This window comes from Strix uralensis, chromosome 1 (genome assembly GCF_047716275.1).
Source record: "Strix uralensis isolate ZFMK-TIS-50842 chromosome 1, bStrUra1, whole genome shotgun sequence".
NCBI lineage: Eukaryota > Metazoa > Chordata > Aves > Strigiformes > Strigidae > Strix > Strix uralensis.
The window spans coordinates 142,172,949-142,188,560 of record NC_133972.1 but is presented as its reverse complement, the minus strand read 5'-3'; the positions used below and the strand labels follow the sequence as shown (position 1 = coordinate 142,188,560).

The 15,612-nt window shown below is 36.8% G+C and overlaps 1 protein-coding gene across 2 annotated transcripts in view; it reads right to left on the bottom strand.

Moving 5' to 3' along the window:
* Positions 1-1,876: 1,876 nt before the first annotated feature.
* Positions 1,877-15,612, bottom strand: part of PKIA (cAMP-dependent protein kinase inhibitor alpha) — a 48,414-nt gene continuing 34,678 nt past the window's right edge. For both annotated transcript variants that reach the window (XM_074883260.1, XM_074883250.1), the window contains exons 2-3: positions 9,469-9,646; positions 1,877-4,431 (exon numbers count right to left, since the gene is read on the bottom strand). In XM_074883260.1, coding sequence (XP_074739361.1) covers positions 4,352-4,431; positions 9,469-9,619 — 231 coding nt within the window. In that variant the 5' untranslated portion in view covers positions 9,620-9,646 and the 3' untranslated portion in view covers positions 1,877-4,351. The remainder of the gene's footprint in view (positions 4,432-9,468; positions 9,647-15,612) is intronic.

The following is a 15,612-nucleotide window of genomic DNA, read 5'->3' as shown; positions in this document are numbered from 1 at the left end:
GATTTATGCTTCTTTTCTAGAGCACTGTTGAAAACCTGAAGTTGGTTCTGAAGTCAAAATATCACCTTTTATCTTCTTTTTAGCTATGACCAACACATCCTGACTGTCCATCATATGTCAGAGAAAGCTATTTTCTGCATGGGGCTCCACCTGCCTTACTATTAAGAAGAGATACCCTCCTCATATTGCTGGCCTATCTTCTGGAATCCACACTTTCTTCCTGGTTCTATTGCTTCTCTTGTGCTGAGAACTTTGAAGCAGATTCCCCTTTGTGCATGGATCAAGGAGATGAAGAGAAACAACCTTTCCCCTACAACACTTTAGTCAGTTAAATATACATAAAATCCAATACAGCACTCCATATGCATATATTTCTAGGGTATTATTTTACATGAGGGAAGCGCAGGACAGAAAATAAACCAGCCAGGAAGTCAGGCAGAGAAAACAAAGAAACAAGTCAGCAAAAATACAACAGTTTAACACAGGAATACTGCTGAGGTAAGGCAAACTTTGTCAAAGTTGAGGTTACATTACTGTGCTCAGTCTCAACAGCAGCTCTGTCTTTTCTTTGTACAAAATTCACGGATGTTTCTGAAACATAAAATATAAACATTTAGCACACCTGGAATTCTTCACTGTTTAGCTGAGGAAGGCATTCATGCTGTAGAAGTTCCAGCTTAACCACTTTGGTAGTTGATCCCCTCCTTCTGGGCACCAGGTAATTTCATTATCCATTTACATGAAATCTAACTCCTCAGGACCTGTCACTCATATTAGGATATACTTTTTCCCATTTAAATATTGTTGAAAAAAACATGGCAAGGGAGATATCAGGGACGAGTAGCAGGTATACTGACTTTTTTTCATATTTATTTAAATGTTATATGAAAGGTCATGCTGAACTTTTCACTTAAAATGACAGTTTGATGAAAGAATGGTATGTGCGTGCTTGCTGCTCTCTTTTAATAGAAGCTTTTTGAAGCACATGGACAACATTAATGGAAGTAAGCATAAGACAGAAATGCCAATATCTCTGTCCAATTCTAATTCTATATCATTTGTGTTTCAAGTGGATGGAGAATCTAAACGCTGCAAGTGCAATGCTTGCAAACACAGTCAGATTTTATTATGGGCAACAAGAACATGAGTACAGAGACTATTTTCTGAAGTGATGGGGCTGGCAGGATGAAGGAAGCACTGAAAACAGAAAACTAAAGAGACAGTAAAACAAACAAAAAACCCCCAAAGCCAAACCTTTAAGGAGTATTCTATTAAGCTGATAGTCCAGACCTAACTTTGTTGAGTATATACAGCTTTTGTAGAGATCTTTCTAAAATAATCCTGGATTAAACAAACAATTAAATATTTTACCTATCATGAGAACAATAAAATATAAAGAAGATACTGAAACAGAAGTGAGAGTGGCAGGCTTATTGAAAAAGATAACTAGCAAAGGGAAAAATAACCGTCAAAGTCCGATGCCGCATCAGTGTCCCTGTTATATGATGCAATTACACAGAAGTATGGGTGTGACTATACTTGAACTAGCTCTCTTGTAATTGCTTGGGTAATAACTGTACTCAAGATACAGTGCTGTGATTTGGCACAGACTAACCACACATTTACATAAAGTGAGGCTTGCTTATAGATGTTACGGAAATATCCCAAACAAAGAAAGCAAGCAGAGTTCAAGCCATACAGCAAGCACTCACACACTTTTGGGGGATGAGCAACATAAACAGCCTTTTACTCTATTAAAATTAACAACGCCATTTTCCATCACAGAGAAATGTGTTCCAAAAACCAGCAAAGGCCTCCATAATTGTTTTACAACCAAAAGAGAACAAGAGGAGAAATAGAAGAAACAGGTACAAAATAGAGAGGAAAGGCTGAAATGAATTTTATTTCACAACACAGGAGAATTAAGAAGGAAAGTACTGAAAAAGAAAAGCACTGAAGGAAAATAAGGAAAACCCACATTTTAATGTACTGTAATTACTTATTCCACTATTGCCTTTTTCTGTGACATTTTTTATTGATGATGTTTCATGGATCATCAATAAAGTAACAATACAAAAAGCCCTAGAAACTTATTTCCTTCTGGTGTTTGTGCTAGATTGACAGTAACTAATCCATGACAAAGGGGCAACCAGTTCAGCTTGAAGACTTGATGCAAGAGCAAGGGGGGTGGGGTGGGGGAAATAATTAAAAAAAAAGATCAGTAATAATGTGTTAACTTTGAAAGGAACACCAAGTGAAACAAATGAATAAATAATTAGTTTAAGGGTAACAGTATTTTCAAAGCAAATGGACTACTTCTGTTACCAAGATTGGGCATTTGACAGCTAATAAGACAGCGAGGCATTCAGCTTCCAAACAACAAAAGGTGAGAGTTCATATTACACTAGTGAGCCACAAGCATACTGCTGGCTTGTTTTTTATTAACACTAATAAATGAGCTCATAATACTGATCAGAAGTGGTTTTTTTTCTTCACACATCTCACAAAAGAATTTCAGGTGACAAATACTATGATACATATGGTAGAAACAAACAGCTGTGGCCACAAAGATGTTTTGTTAACTGATGATTAATATATTCAGGAAGCAATCACACTATTCATTAGTAAAAGTTTACAAACATTAAAAAGTGCATAACATTTGAAACCAACAACAACACAAAAATATATATAATATATATACTATATATAAAGAAAGTGACATCACCTCCTGTTAATAAAAGAAAACAAATTTCTAACTTTGTGATTGGTGCTTATGTGATTGCCATGGTTTACTAGTCAGTCACTCTCTTTACTCACCTTCGTCACACAGAGGTGTGGCTGCCCCATTTTGCAGTGTTCAGCCTCATGTATGGCCTTGTCTATTGGGGCAGGATGGGGGAAAGGAAATCAATCAGCATAGCTACTGCAGAACAGGTTATTAATTTGTAGATATTGTAATCCTCTGGATGGGATATACGAGCTATCCTGGTATTTCAGTGAAGGTCCAGTTTGGATTGTCATTTTGGAATAGCTGAAATGGGAAAAATCCAGTCTTTTGGGTGCTAGATGCCAAGTCCCTTACTTCCCTTTCCACCTCCTAGCTAAAAGGCTGCTGTAGCAGCTTCTAGCACTTGGCTTTACCTGGTGCATCAGTAACAGGCTACTGGCTGTGCAAACTCAACAGCCTGATCAACTGAGGCAAAGGCAAGGAACAGAAAAAATAGTCCTTCTGTCTGGATCCAGCCCATGATCCACTAAGTTGGACTATTCTGCAATCTAAAACTCATTCTGGAATACATATCTGGCAGTAACCTATGCCAGTTATTCTCCCGTGTGTAAACAAGGCCCATCTTTAACAATGTGAACCAGGAAAATATCTAGCACCACAGAATTTGTTTGAATTTTAACCCATATAAGGTTATAAATGTATTCTTAAAACTACCATAACAATAAAATACTTGGACTAACATTTTAAAAAAATATCTCAGAGAAAGATTAAGAAATTGGGAGCAAAATTAGAAAAATGGGGAAGAATAACATAAAAGATTCAGTTTGAGTCTCTGATATGCAACTAACTACAGGCAAGTGGCAAAACTGTACCAAGGACACAAAACACGCTGAAGTATTCACATTAACAAATCGTTTTGAAGGCTCATCTAGTAACAAATTAGAGTGTTGCTGAGTCATTTAGGTTTAGGCATAATCAATTTAGCAGTTGACGTTTTAAATCTATCATGTGCACATCACCACATAATGCAAAAAACCAGCCCTTTCAAAACGCGTGGTAGAAAAATTCACAGTAACAGAAATATTCTTCATAAGCATTTGAGAAGGGGCAGTGTGGAGCATCTAAGTTGTACAATACAAAAACCATTGTAAATAACAGAGCTGTAAAACAGACGCAAAGTTCTAAAAACAGTGCTTTCTTTACAGTTCTTTTAATGGGTGAACACTTTGGCCAGAGAATTTTAAACTCCGAGGATCACACAAGCCTTTGCTTAAGATACACAATTAGATCCTCTGACATTTCAAAGGCCATTTGCTACAAGATTTATCTGTTCTACTTTTTAAAAGTGTTCCCATCAAGTAGTCATTATGAAGGGATCCATCTGATGACACTATCCCAAGAAATCAATACATGTTCAACCATTGCTAATGACAGAGGTAGAGAAAATTCTGTCTTCTGCCACAGCTTGTACCCCCATTTTTAGCATTGTGTTGAGTGGGTTCCAGCAGTGAAGACACATGCACTTTCTTTTCTACCAGCTTGCTCATGGAAACAAATTTGTTCCAGCATGCTCTTGTAGTCTGAAAGCATCCAGCAGCTGCTCCAATCGGTCAAAGTGGGATGTCAGCTTTCTTGCTTTGCTGCCTCCCCTTGGGCCTCCCCGGTTTGCTCACTTGGATTTCGTTGTGCATCTCCTTCTCCTTCTACAACATACAAGAAAAGGACGAGTGATCCACCCTAAAACAAAGAGGTCTTGCTCCCAGAACCCCAACTGTTCATCCACCAGTCTCAAAAACAAAGTAAAAAGAAACTGAAACTGAAATCTTGCATTAAATATGAAACCTTTCACTACTAAAATAGACACATTTTTCATCTCAACAGACACCTTCAAAACCAAATTCCTAGCTGCAATCACCACTATCATTTTAAGTACAGACCTAAAGTAGCTAGAAATTGAAGAATTCAACAAAAATAGTGGGGTATTTTTGACAATTTATTCACTATGATACTCTGACAATATAAGAGAAAAAACCCCTCATTACCCCAAGTCTGAATAGAGTTTACTATAAAGAGATGCAACTTCAATAAAACCAATAGTTAAAGCTTGTTCTGTGTGTCCCTTTTCAGTACCATGCCCCACAGCATTCAGTGGAGCTGTCTCACTGCAAACCACAGAATGATGTGAGGAATAGAAAACATCTTACAGTGGCACAGTGAGCAGACAACTCAAAAAGCCTGTCTAAAGAAGGCATTGCCAGTGGTCTACTAGTGCCTATATGCAAAGTATTGTATTTCACCTAACAACTAAAGACCTAACAGGTTCAGACAGCTGGAAGCTAAGTGCAAGAAAGAGAGAAGTCCCTGAACGCTGGACTAATTAGCTATAGGTACATAATAAAGAATATTGTTAGGTAAGGAATAATGTTGAGATGTAAGTTGTCTCTTGTATCTTGCAAAGATCTGAGTAATTTGTATTGAACTGGCTTAATACAGTAAAGAGAAGAAAATCCCATGGACTAAGTTGTAAAGAGGAAATAGTGCCTCTTAACTTTAATCTATAGATCTTTAGAATAAAGGCAGGTTTCTCAATACAGATGTTTATTGTTTCCCCACTTCAGATCACATTGTACATCTGCACCATAAACACCTTCTCTTTTCTATATAGAAGAGAGGGCACATTGCTGATTGAAAAAAAAAAAAGTTCTCTGCATTGCAAAGGACACTGCAAAAAGCTCAGATGTGATAGCTGTGTTTTGTGCATGCACTAAGTATTTAGGTGGCAAAATGCCTCAGAGGGTATTGGTAATTATCAAATTTAACCTGATGAAAAGTTGTATGGAAGGTTGATTAACCTATTAAACAGTGAGGTTTTTGTCAGTTAATTATGGGTTGAGTAATAAATAAAAAATTCTTTTGCAAGGCACTTTTTCAGAAAACTCTTTATTTCTCAGTTTTATCTCCCACATTCCAAAGGATTCTATCAGAAAGGATCTACATGCAATTATTTCCTATTGGACAGAAATCTCTTTTGCCTAAGTTGTCCAAACACATTCTACAAAGCCTACTACATTTGTTCTGATACTGCAAAAGTCCAGATGAGTGGAATCTGATTTTTTTATTCCTTTATGCCTGCTCTGTACTCCATTTATTCTGACAAGTAGGATGTCTTTAGTATCCCTCAGACTATCTGGGCAAGTCAAGCTTTCCTGAAAGAAATCTTATTTAAAAAAACAAAACCCCCGAACAACAACAACAGTAAAAAGACAAAACTGAAGAGAAAAAAACTTGCAAGGTATTTGTGTTTAAGAGAAAAATCTTCCTGGACACAAAGCCCAAACATTTCACTACCTAAATGTTAAACATAGTGCACAAAGACTCGGGGGAACAGCACTAAGTTTCTAATATACTTCGTAAAAGATTTTCTCAACTAACTGAGAAAACTCACTAGTGGAAATTAATTTAATCTATGATACACTGTCTTGCTACTACAGACTTAGTCTTTCTGCTGGCAGAGCTGTCCTCCCAAAGGCCTTAAAATATGCTTATGGAAATAATTTCGCTTCTAGATTCTGAGAATCCCAAAACTGTCTAAGCACACTCATGAACTATTCTTCCTTCAGAACATGATGGCTCTAAGTTCTTAAGAGTTGCAATTCTTACACAGCATTTCAAAACCAACAGGCAGTATTAAAAAACCCCAAACCAAATAATGTGATACTGTAAGCCATAATACAGTTGTGTGAGTTGGTAAGCTCGCAACAGTTACTAGTTCTGCTATTGTGCAGCTTTTAACTCATTTTTCTTCCTGTAACATGTTCCCAATGCTTACACCTAAAACATTTCTACCATGAACTAAAATCACTTTTAATCACAAATTTCTACAATCAGTCCTTCATTCCAGTTTTGTATGACTTCAAAGCCTCTACTATCCCCAGTACAACTTTTACAAGGAAGTCTCCTTTCCACTTCCGCAGCCAAACTGTGTTCTGTAGCATATCTGCAGACACCTAGAAAACCAGCAGTTTGTTTTAGAGATTGGACTTGCAGAGACTGGTCCTCATTCTCCATTGTACTTTTTCCCTACTACTTTAGCTACGATCACGTGTAAGATGATCTGAATATAAAGTTTCTTAGAATTGCATTGGCTACCTTGAGAGAGAGTTCAGCAGGTGAGCTACCTGCTGATTTCCCTAAAATCTCTCTTTTGCCTTCTGTTGTACTATGTCTGTTGCAGTTTTCTACTTACCACATGTACACAGTGTTGCTTTTACTAAATTTAGATAAAATGCATTGCCACAGAGTACTTGGAACCTATATATTGAAGTTTGGTAAATATGTCCATTCCACAGATACTACAGCAGGTTGTTTGCTTATTATCGACAAAGAACACTGGAACAGTTGCTTGGAAAGGAGAGTATTATACACTAATTATATGTATTATATATAATTATTCAGTAAACCCTTGATTATCTGTTGTTGGCTCATCAATGAAGGGATTAACCAGCACTCACTTCAGGCATCAAATAGTACATGACAGAAAAAATGTGGCCTTTGAACAAGGCCTCACTGCCTAGTGCTATTTCAAGTTGTTCCTGTTCTTTACAGGAAATGTATATGCAGGCTTTTCAAAGGGAATGTACTAAATATGCTTGGGTAGCTTAATTTACATATGTTTTACAATAATTTTTTTTTTTTTAACCCACATTACCCTACTCTGCCATTACTCCATGCAGTTGAAAGCAAACGTACTTGAGCTTTTGCAAGAAAATGCATATAGTTCTAATATGAATAAAAGAAAAAAAAGAATTGAAACTTGATATCTCTGTATAATTACGTAGTACTTAGCATAAATTGTTTGACATGCACCTTGAAAGAAGTAAGATTTAACCTCAAACATGTTTTCCTCATAATCCTGTCACGTGCGATGAATATATGCATCCCACAAGCACTAGTATATTCTGAACTGGAATTTGGGATGCAAAGTATTTTTTAGCCTCTCTTTGGTTTGGAAAGATAGGATAATACACTAATACTCATATGAATGATAATACAATGCATTTTCCAATATTTGTGGTTTGGAGGCTTTTATCTGACACCTAGGTGTACTAATAATACAGTCTTTAAACATATTTTCATTGTATCTCATTCAAACTGCGTAACTTCCCGAAGAAGTATGCAGGCATCTTTGTGTATCTACCACCTAATTTTATGAGCAACTCTGTCCACTTTTCTGCAATGATTAAGTTTCCCAAACGGCAAAAGAGGTCTCCAAGAAAAACTAAATAGGCTCCTTGATTATGTATTAAAAATTAGGCTAACAGTTATTTAAAACATTCTCATCACTACAGAGCTAACTGCATGTACAAAATGCATATAGACGTACATTACAGGCACAAAGTCACATCCTTTTTATAGCTCACAAATGAACACAATTCTGGCTTACAATCACTCCAACAGCTTAACTTAAAAACAGGGATTGTTTATATCTTCTAAGTGGACAAGATCAAAGACAATTCTGGTAAGTGTAAATTTGAGACTAAAGAAAATTAAAGCAAGAAGGAAGGCTGGCATTACGGTTTTCAAATGCCACTTACTTTATATTTTTCCAACATTTTACATGTATCCCCACATTAAAATAAATAGACACACCTACACACATACTAATAAAGCTTTTCTTTTTAAATAGAAAAAAAATTAAAGGCCCTGCCCAGCTGGGATTGCATGCATCTAGAAACTATAGGCCCCAAACTGGCAACTGCAGAGGAATGACTTAGAATGTATATTAGTCTGAAAGCCAAAAAAAGAATCCCCCATCCAAACAGCACTGCAACCACCCAAAGGTCACACTGCCCACATCTGATTGTCCAGTGACGAGAATGCCTCTCAGAACTCTAGCCGCTGTCTCTGAGAAAAATATGTGCACAGACAGGGCAGCTGCTTGTCAACAGTTTGTTCTTTGCTACACGTTTTCTTCTGCTATTATTAAAATAAGCATAAAACCTCTTTCCTAAGATCTGAAAAGGGTTTTAAAATATCTGTAAGATCCATTCATTAACCCCCTCCCACATAACATGAAAATAATTACACAGCCATATTACTATTTTTATATACACTGTCCCTCCTTCCTCTCTGCTGAAGGTGCACAACCAACTAAAAATTTTGGTAATATTAGAGGTGAAGTAAGATTTAGGATTGCATTAGCGGTAATCACCTTAAAAGAAGGTCAAAGTATCAGCAGAAAGGGGAGAGACAATTTACCCAGAAACAAAGATCCAACTAAAACAAACAATGCATTGCTATTGCACTGTCCTCTGGCAGCTCAAAACAAGATTCATCTCCACAATAACCTTTTCAAGCAGACACATGGCTTCTCCTACAAGCTTCAAACCAGAGAGCATCCATTAAAGGATACTATGAAGAGTTGGGTCTTAGTAAAGACTTCCTTAATTCCTTCCTTATACTTGATTTTCCATAAAATTTGTCCTGATATGGACCCTGCCACCAGGCACTCACTGCAGAATGACTTTTCTTTTTTCAGTAGTATGTTGCATTTGTAAATAACCACCTTTCCCATTTATGAAATCTGGGCTTCTTATTGCAGGCAATTCCTGCTGATCAGAAAAAAATATTTTTGTTGCTGAGGGACAAGGGGATAATCTTTGCACATAAACCATGGTTTGTGTACCACTCTTTTCATTTTAGTTTTAAATAAATATAATAAAAGACCAAAATGTACTCACCTGCTTTATTTATATCAAGCTCTGATAACTTTAGGGCTAGTTCACTAGAGTTCCCACCCGGAGAGGACACAAGTATGTCATGTAACGCATTTCTTCTACCTGTTCTTCCTGAAGCAATAAAGTCTGCATATGTAGATTCCACATCAGTCATTGCTAACAAATATCCACATAGCAGTACCTGGATGGGAGGGAAAAAAAAAAACAAACAAAAAACCAAACAACACTTAGACCACCAAACAAATAATGTTATGGAACAGGAATAAAAGAACTTAGAGGGTTCTCATCGTGGCGTAGATTGTTTATTAAGCAGTAAGTAGCAAAAGAAGATGCCTCAGTCTCAAAATTTGGAGAAATTAGAGAAGAAACTAAGCAGAAAGCAGAAGTGTGTGGATTTTATGCAATCTGTATTCAACAGTATTTTAAACAACTTCATTTCTCATACTTCATAAAGTGCTAGTGAGTACTTTATAAAAGCAATGACCTCAGCAACATAATTTCTTTATAGAGCTGTCTCTGCTTTTAATATTAGCTGGGAAGTAGGAGGTAGGTAGGGGGTGGAACAAAGTTCTTTTCTGCACAAAAAAAGTGTAAGGAATAAGAAAGTACAAATCGATAATGCTTTTTGCATGCAGAACACTGTGCTTATACACAGGCACAGCTATGTTTTGTGTATTTTCCTTTCTGTTAGTATGATTAGTTTTGGCATTGTGTATAGACCTCTTCAGACTCAACTAATTTATTTTGGTGTGGTAGTTGCACCAAAGCAAATGCATTACCATAATGTCACTGAAACAGTGGGACATGCTAACAGAGCAAACAGAATAGCTAAACGATAATGCAGAGGTTAGAAAGCACCGCTCTGTAAGCTAGATATAAACTCAGAACTTCATTAGAAAATAATTATTTCTCATGTTATTATGGAATAATGTGATGATGTGCATTAATGCAAGACCTGCCAAAGATATAACAAAACTCCTATTTCAACCTCGGTAAAAGATTTGCATCCCTGCTAGAGTATCTGCTGTATCTCTAACCTGTTGCAATTTTTTTTCTTTTTCTTAATTTATAGAATTGTAACCAGAGACTGGGTGGGGGGCGGGCAGGAGGAGGAGGTACTTTCGCTTGATGATCACACTGCTTTTACTGTAGTTCCGTTTGTACTCATCTAAGGTTTCCTGCAAAAAGTTAGCATACCATGCTTCAGATGTAGCTTCCCTCACATTTTATGTTTGAATGTAGTAGGGCAATCAGGAAAGCTTTCTGCTACAGCAGTAACTCCAAAGAAAAGAAGCACTAGGGAAACACTAAACAAAACCAGCACCCCCACAGTTGTATGCTTCTTTAATTTCTAAGCAGTATTTCTGTGGTTTTGCATGATGCAGAGAGAGGACATGGCCATAACTGCAACACTGCGCAAGTTGCATACAGTGAGAAATCTTCCACAGTTGCCGGACACTGAAGAAGCCCCTGAAGTCATCACAAGCACTAACTGCAGCAAGAGAGTCAGCTTTCTCTCTTTAAACAAAAAGAAAAAAACCTCATTTTTTATAAACACTTATTTTAAAAACAGATATTTTAAAAGACAACTGCCAACCCTTCTCCACCCTCAACTCTGAATAACTTCACAAATCCTGTCCATTCTTCATCTTCATTCCAGTCCTCACCTCCCCACCTTCAGTCAGCTCTATGAGGGTGTACATATGATATGTCTGAGAAGCCAAGAAAAGGGTTCTACACCGTATTTTATTTAGTCTAAATATAACTATATCAAGTATCATTGCAAGACAGACTGACTTAAAAAGAAGTTCACTGCTATCAAGCTTTGGTGTCCCATGCCAAATGCTGAATGGCTGACAGGATAATTTTACTCCTATGAACAACCACTATGAAACAGGAAACTGCTTTAAAAAAAACCCCAACCCCCCAAAACAACCCACAAAACCTAACAACAAACACCTAAAGAATGGAAAGAGGTCAGCACTGACTGAAAGCCTGCCTGACACACATAAAATAGTGTAGTGCCTCTCAATAACAAATGCTTTCATAAGAGCATGTGCGTTTCTTCCCAGGAAGCATCCTCTTCTTAAAACACTGCAAGAATACTGAAGTAAATGAGAAGTCTACCATTTGTTCTTTGCCCAAGGTGCAGACATCGCAATGTCAAATAAATCAACCATGTAGTAATGAAGCATGTAACTTGCAAAGGTGAAACAGTAAGGACAGTTGTGATAAGGTAAGAAAACAGCACGAGTTTTCAGACTTATCTGACCTGTTCACTGAAGAGTTTCATCCAGCAAGACCATAAGATAAAAGATTTTAAATGAAACTTACACGAGTTATATTTGTTCATGCCTGTTATTGCAACTGGCCTGAAAAAAAGGAACTGCAAAACCTGACAGTAATCAATGTACGGGCTTGGATTTTGTCATTAGTGTAGCACCAGTCCAAAGTCACCGTAGCTATCACTCCTACGAAGATATTAATTTCATTTTAGCATAGACAAAAACATCACAGAGAATATTCTGTTGCTACTTTGGAAGCTGCATATCAGTGCATCAGAAACAGAATAAGCAGAGAAGACTGTGACTGAGGTGGAACAAGCTATAGGGCTGTAAGGCTGGCAAAATGAGCAATGTTGCCCTCTGAACAACTCCCTGGACTGTACAAACTGCACTCCACAGAATACTCTTCTGTAAGATTATATTGTTCTTGAAACATTCCATAAAATGTGGAGAGCACCAGGGGAAATCTCAAGCTTATTTAATTTTAGCTATGAAACAAGCTATAAAGCCATAGGAAAATGTGCTTGTGGAGAACTTTATTTTAAATGCTAATTTTCTATAAGCTCAATATGGCATTACTAACAACATTCTGATCAAAAAAGAATGTTACCAAACATACATTTATTAACAATTCCAAGTTTTCCTGTCTGCATCTTCTCTTAAATATCAAACACCATTCTGTTTTGTATTGGCATTATCTTGAGACATTACTGCATAAATATGGAACTCCACTGACATCACCCACCAGCTCCCCTTCCAATGAATGGCTCAGTGCCCAGCAGTCTGTATTTATTCACTGAACCAGTCATTAAGGAATTACCATTCACTCCAAAAAACCTTTTTTTCCTTCAGTCTCTGTGCAAGGAGTGGAATTTGATAATAATTCTGTGAAATTAATTGATATAATTATTCAAATTGTGAATAATTTGAATTTCCTAACTAAGTGCATTAACAGATATTTTTGTGTTAAAGATTGTGGTCACAGTCCCCCTAGTTGGGGTTTTGTTTTGGTTTTTTTTTTTTTTTTTGGTTAAAGTTGCAGAAACAGCACTCTGCTACATGGTATTGAACTGAAACAAGGAGGCTGCAAACCTCACTGCTTCTGCCAACTGAGCCAGCAAACTAAAAAAAGCAGTTCTGTGAGCATAAGGACTAATGAAACCTGCTGTCGCAGGACTGGATTCCTTGGTAACTGGTAAGATACTATCCCATCTGAAGTCTCCCCAGCTGTGCTTTGTCTTTCGCCCCATGTAGAGTCACTTTGCCTGATAATGAGTTAGAGTTTGCAATACAGCCTGGGGGATTTTCATATGGCATCTTTCCTTTCCTCAGCTTCTTAGTTTCATAAAACTTCTAGAAATGTGAGTATCTTGGGCTTCTGCCTCTTTCCCCTCCCAACTCCCTCCTCCCAAAGAAATTTGTGCCGAAAAATTGGCTGAAAGCACTTAAAGAATTATGGAGGATGAGGAAGGTAGATAGCCATAGTTGCTGTCTTGGATTTTAGCCAATGTAACAAGACATCTCTGTATTATTAATGAATATTCTGGATAACATATACTGCTACACCTGCAAAAGGCCTACTTCTATAACCTATGCAAATGAAGAAGTTTTACAGATAAGCATCATAAGGAGTACAATTAGTATCCAGAGAATGCAGGAGAGGAAAACAAGGACGACAACAACGGCATAATTTAATAGGTACAGAAAGAATTAGTATTTGTGTTTTCAGAAAGTTCTCAGAATACTCCTTGATTTCCACAATTCAAGTTCTGTGTTCAATTTTCCATTTGTATGCTATGTATAACAAATCTTATCCCCCAAGTTTCTGAAGGTAACTGTCAAATTTCTACAACTATTTTGCTTCTACATACTTTGGTTTTATTGAAAGAACTCTTAAAAAAACCTAAGAAGTTAGTGATGGCTTCACAAATTACATCAGAATTTGACTGCATTTCATAATCATTCAATGAAACCAAGTGTTACACAGTGGCATTGTTCTCAAGAATTTTGAAGTGAAAGTACAGAAATCATGTGGCATACCAGCATGAATTAAAAATCAGTGTCTATACAGTTTATGGGCCAGAAGTACCTAGGATTGTTGAATTTAGCCTGTTTAAAGGACTAGCTACCTAAAAAGCCCAAACACATTTAAAATACCTTCACTAATTGGTATTTATTATTATTTTAAAAAAGGAAGACAGAATAATTACAGGCACTTGACACATGGCTTGTCTATGGGGTTTCACATATGTTGCTGGCTAGCACAGGAAAGCTGCCATTTTCTTGGCAAACCTGCAGTGTAAGACTAAGAGGTACGATCCTTCAATGTTTACTCCCCCTCTTTCTCCATATGTGTTTAACGATGGCTTTGAATACGGGATTTTCAAATAAAACTCTCCCAGGCTTTGGCTGCTAAATGTATCACGATCAGCACATTATTTAAATATAATTATCTATATTCAGCTTCCATAAGGGAACAAAAAAAAAAAAAACACAAAAAAAACCCCACCAAAAAACCTTGTCATTTAATAGCATGTCTGTTTTAGAGAAGGTGTATAATTATGCTTTTAAAATAAATTTTGGTTCCAAATCTAGCCTTAGCTTAGAGACAGGGCTCTTTCCAGTGAGGAGACAGCTCTATTCCACAGCAACATGTACCTAGATTCCCACCTCATATGTGGTCTACTACTTTGAAAGCAGAAACAGAGGAACAATTTAACAAAAGTATACTCCCTCCACAAGAGATTATCTGTTGTGCTATACAACAGTCTTGCTTTTAAACAGACACGGATGAGCAAGAAAATTGCATTAACTCTTGAAAGCCAATTAAAGGAAATAAAAATGTCCATGCAACCTAGTGAGCTGGACAATATTTTAATCTGCACTTTGAAAATCCCTTATGTAGTTTTGTCTGTCTAATGTTTCTGAAGTTACAACCTCTATGAAATAGTAATGTAGAACTGGTCACTTACCTTTTGACAGTTAACATTTTTACTGTTAACAAAGTAGATGTAGCACTGCTACTACTAGTAAGATCTTAATGGAAATTAGTGGGCAATTCAACTGGTTAAACAATGAAACAGAACAAAGAAAATGATCACCTATTTATTTTTTTAACCAGAAAGAAGTTAAATAGCTGTTTTAAATCTACATAAAAAAAAGCACTATAAAGTTGGATATTCTTCAGCTCATAACCTATACAAAGGGATGATTCACTAAGACAGTTAATAGGTTTTCCTTCTGCGTTATCCAAGTTATATTTAACCTAAAGAGATCTACAAAATTAAAAGCGAAATAGTTAAATTCTTACTATGTCCTTGCTCAGGCAAATTTCATTATGCCCATGACCATAAAGATATGGTTTCTCATCTACCAATTAATTTCAGTTCACTATTTCAGTTTTATTTTCCAATATTCCATAAAACTGGGCAGTGAAGTAACAGCAGAAAATAAAAAAACATGATCAATGAAGCAAAACTACAGAGACCTGTAGGGAATGGAAGAGGGTGAGCTACTGTCTACCATCACTAGTCACTGCTCAACCTAAAAGAGAACACTGTGGCAAACAAAATGTGTTTGAGAAAAGAGGCATCTATTGCTGTGTGACTCTGTTACTTGCAGTTGGTGAATGGACCTCTTGGCTTCTGAAAGGAAGGAAAGAGTTAAGGCATCAGTTTTCAGGATGCTCTGATACCCTCTATGAACAACCAAATCCATTACTATAGCAATGCCTTATAACTGTAAAGATGAGCAGGAGACTCAAAGCAAGATGGGAACTGAAAAGCTCTTCGTGAGACACACATCTGGCAGCCCTGCTGAGTGTTCCCACATCCATCTGAGTTGTGGGAAGGTTGATGTCATA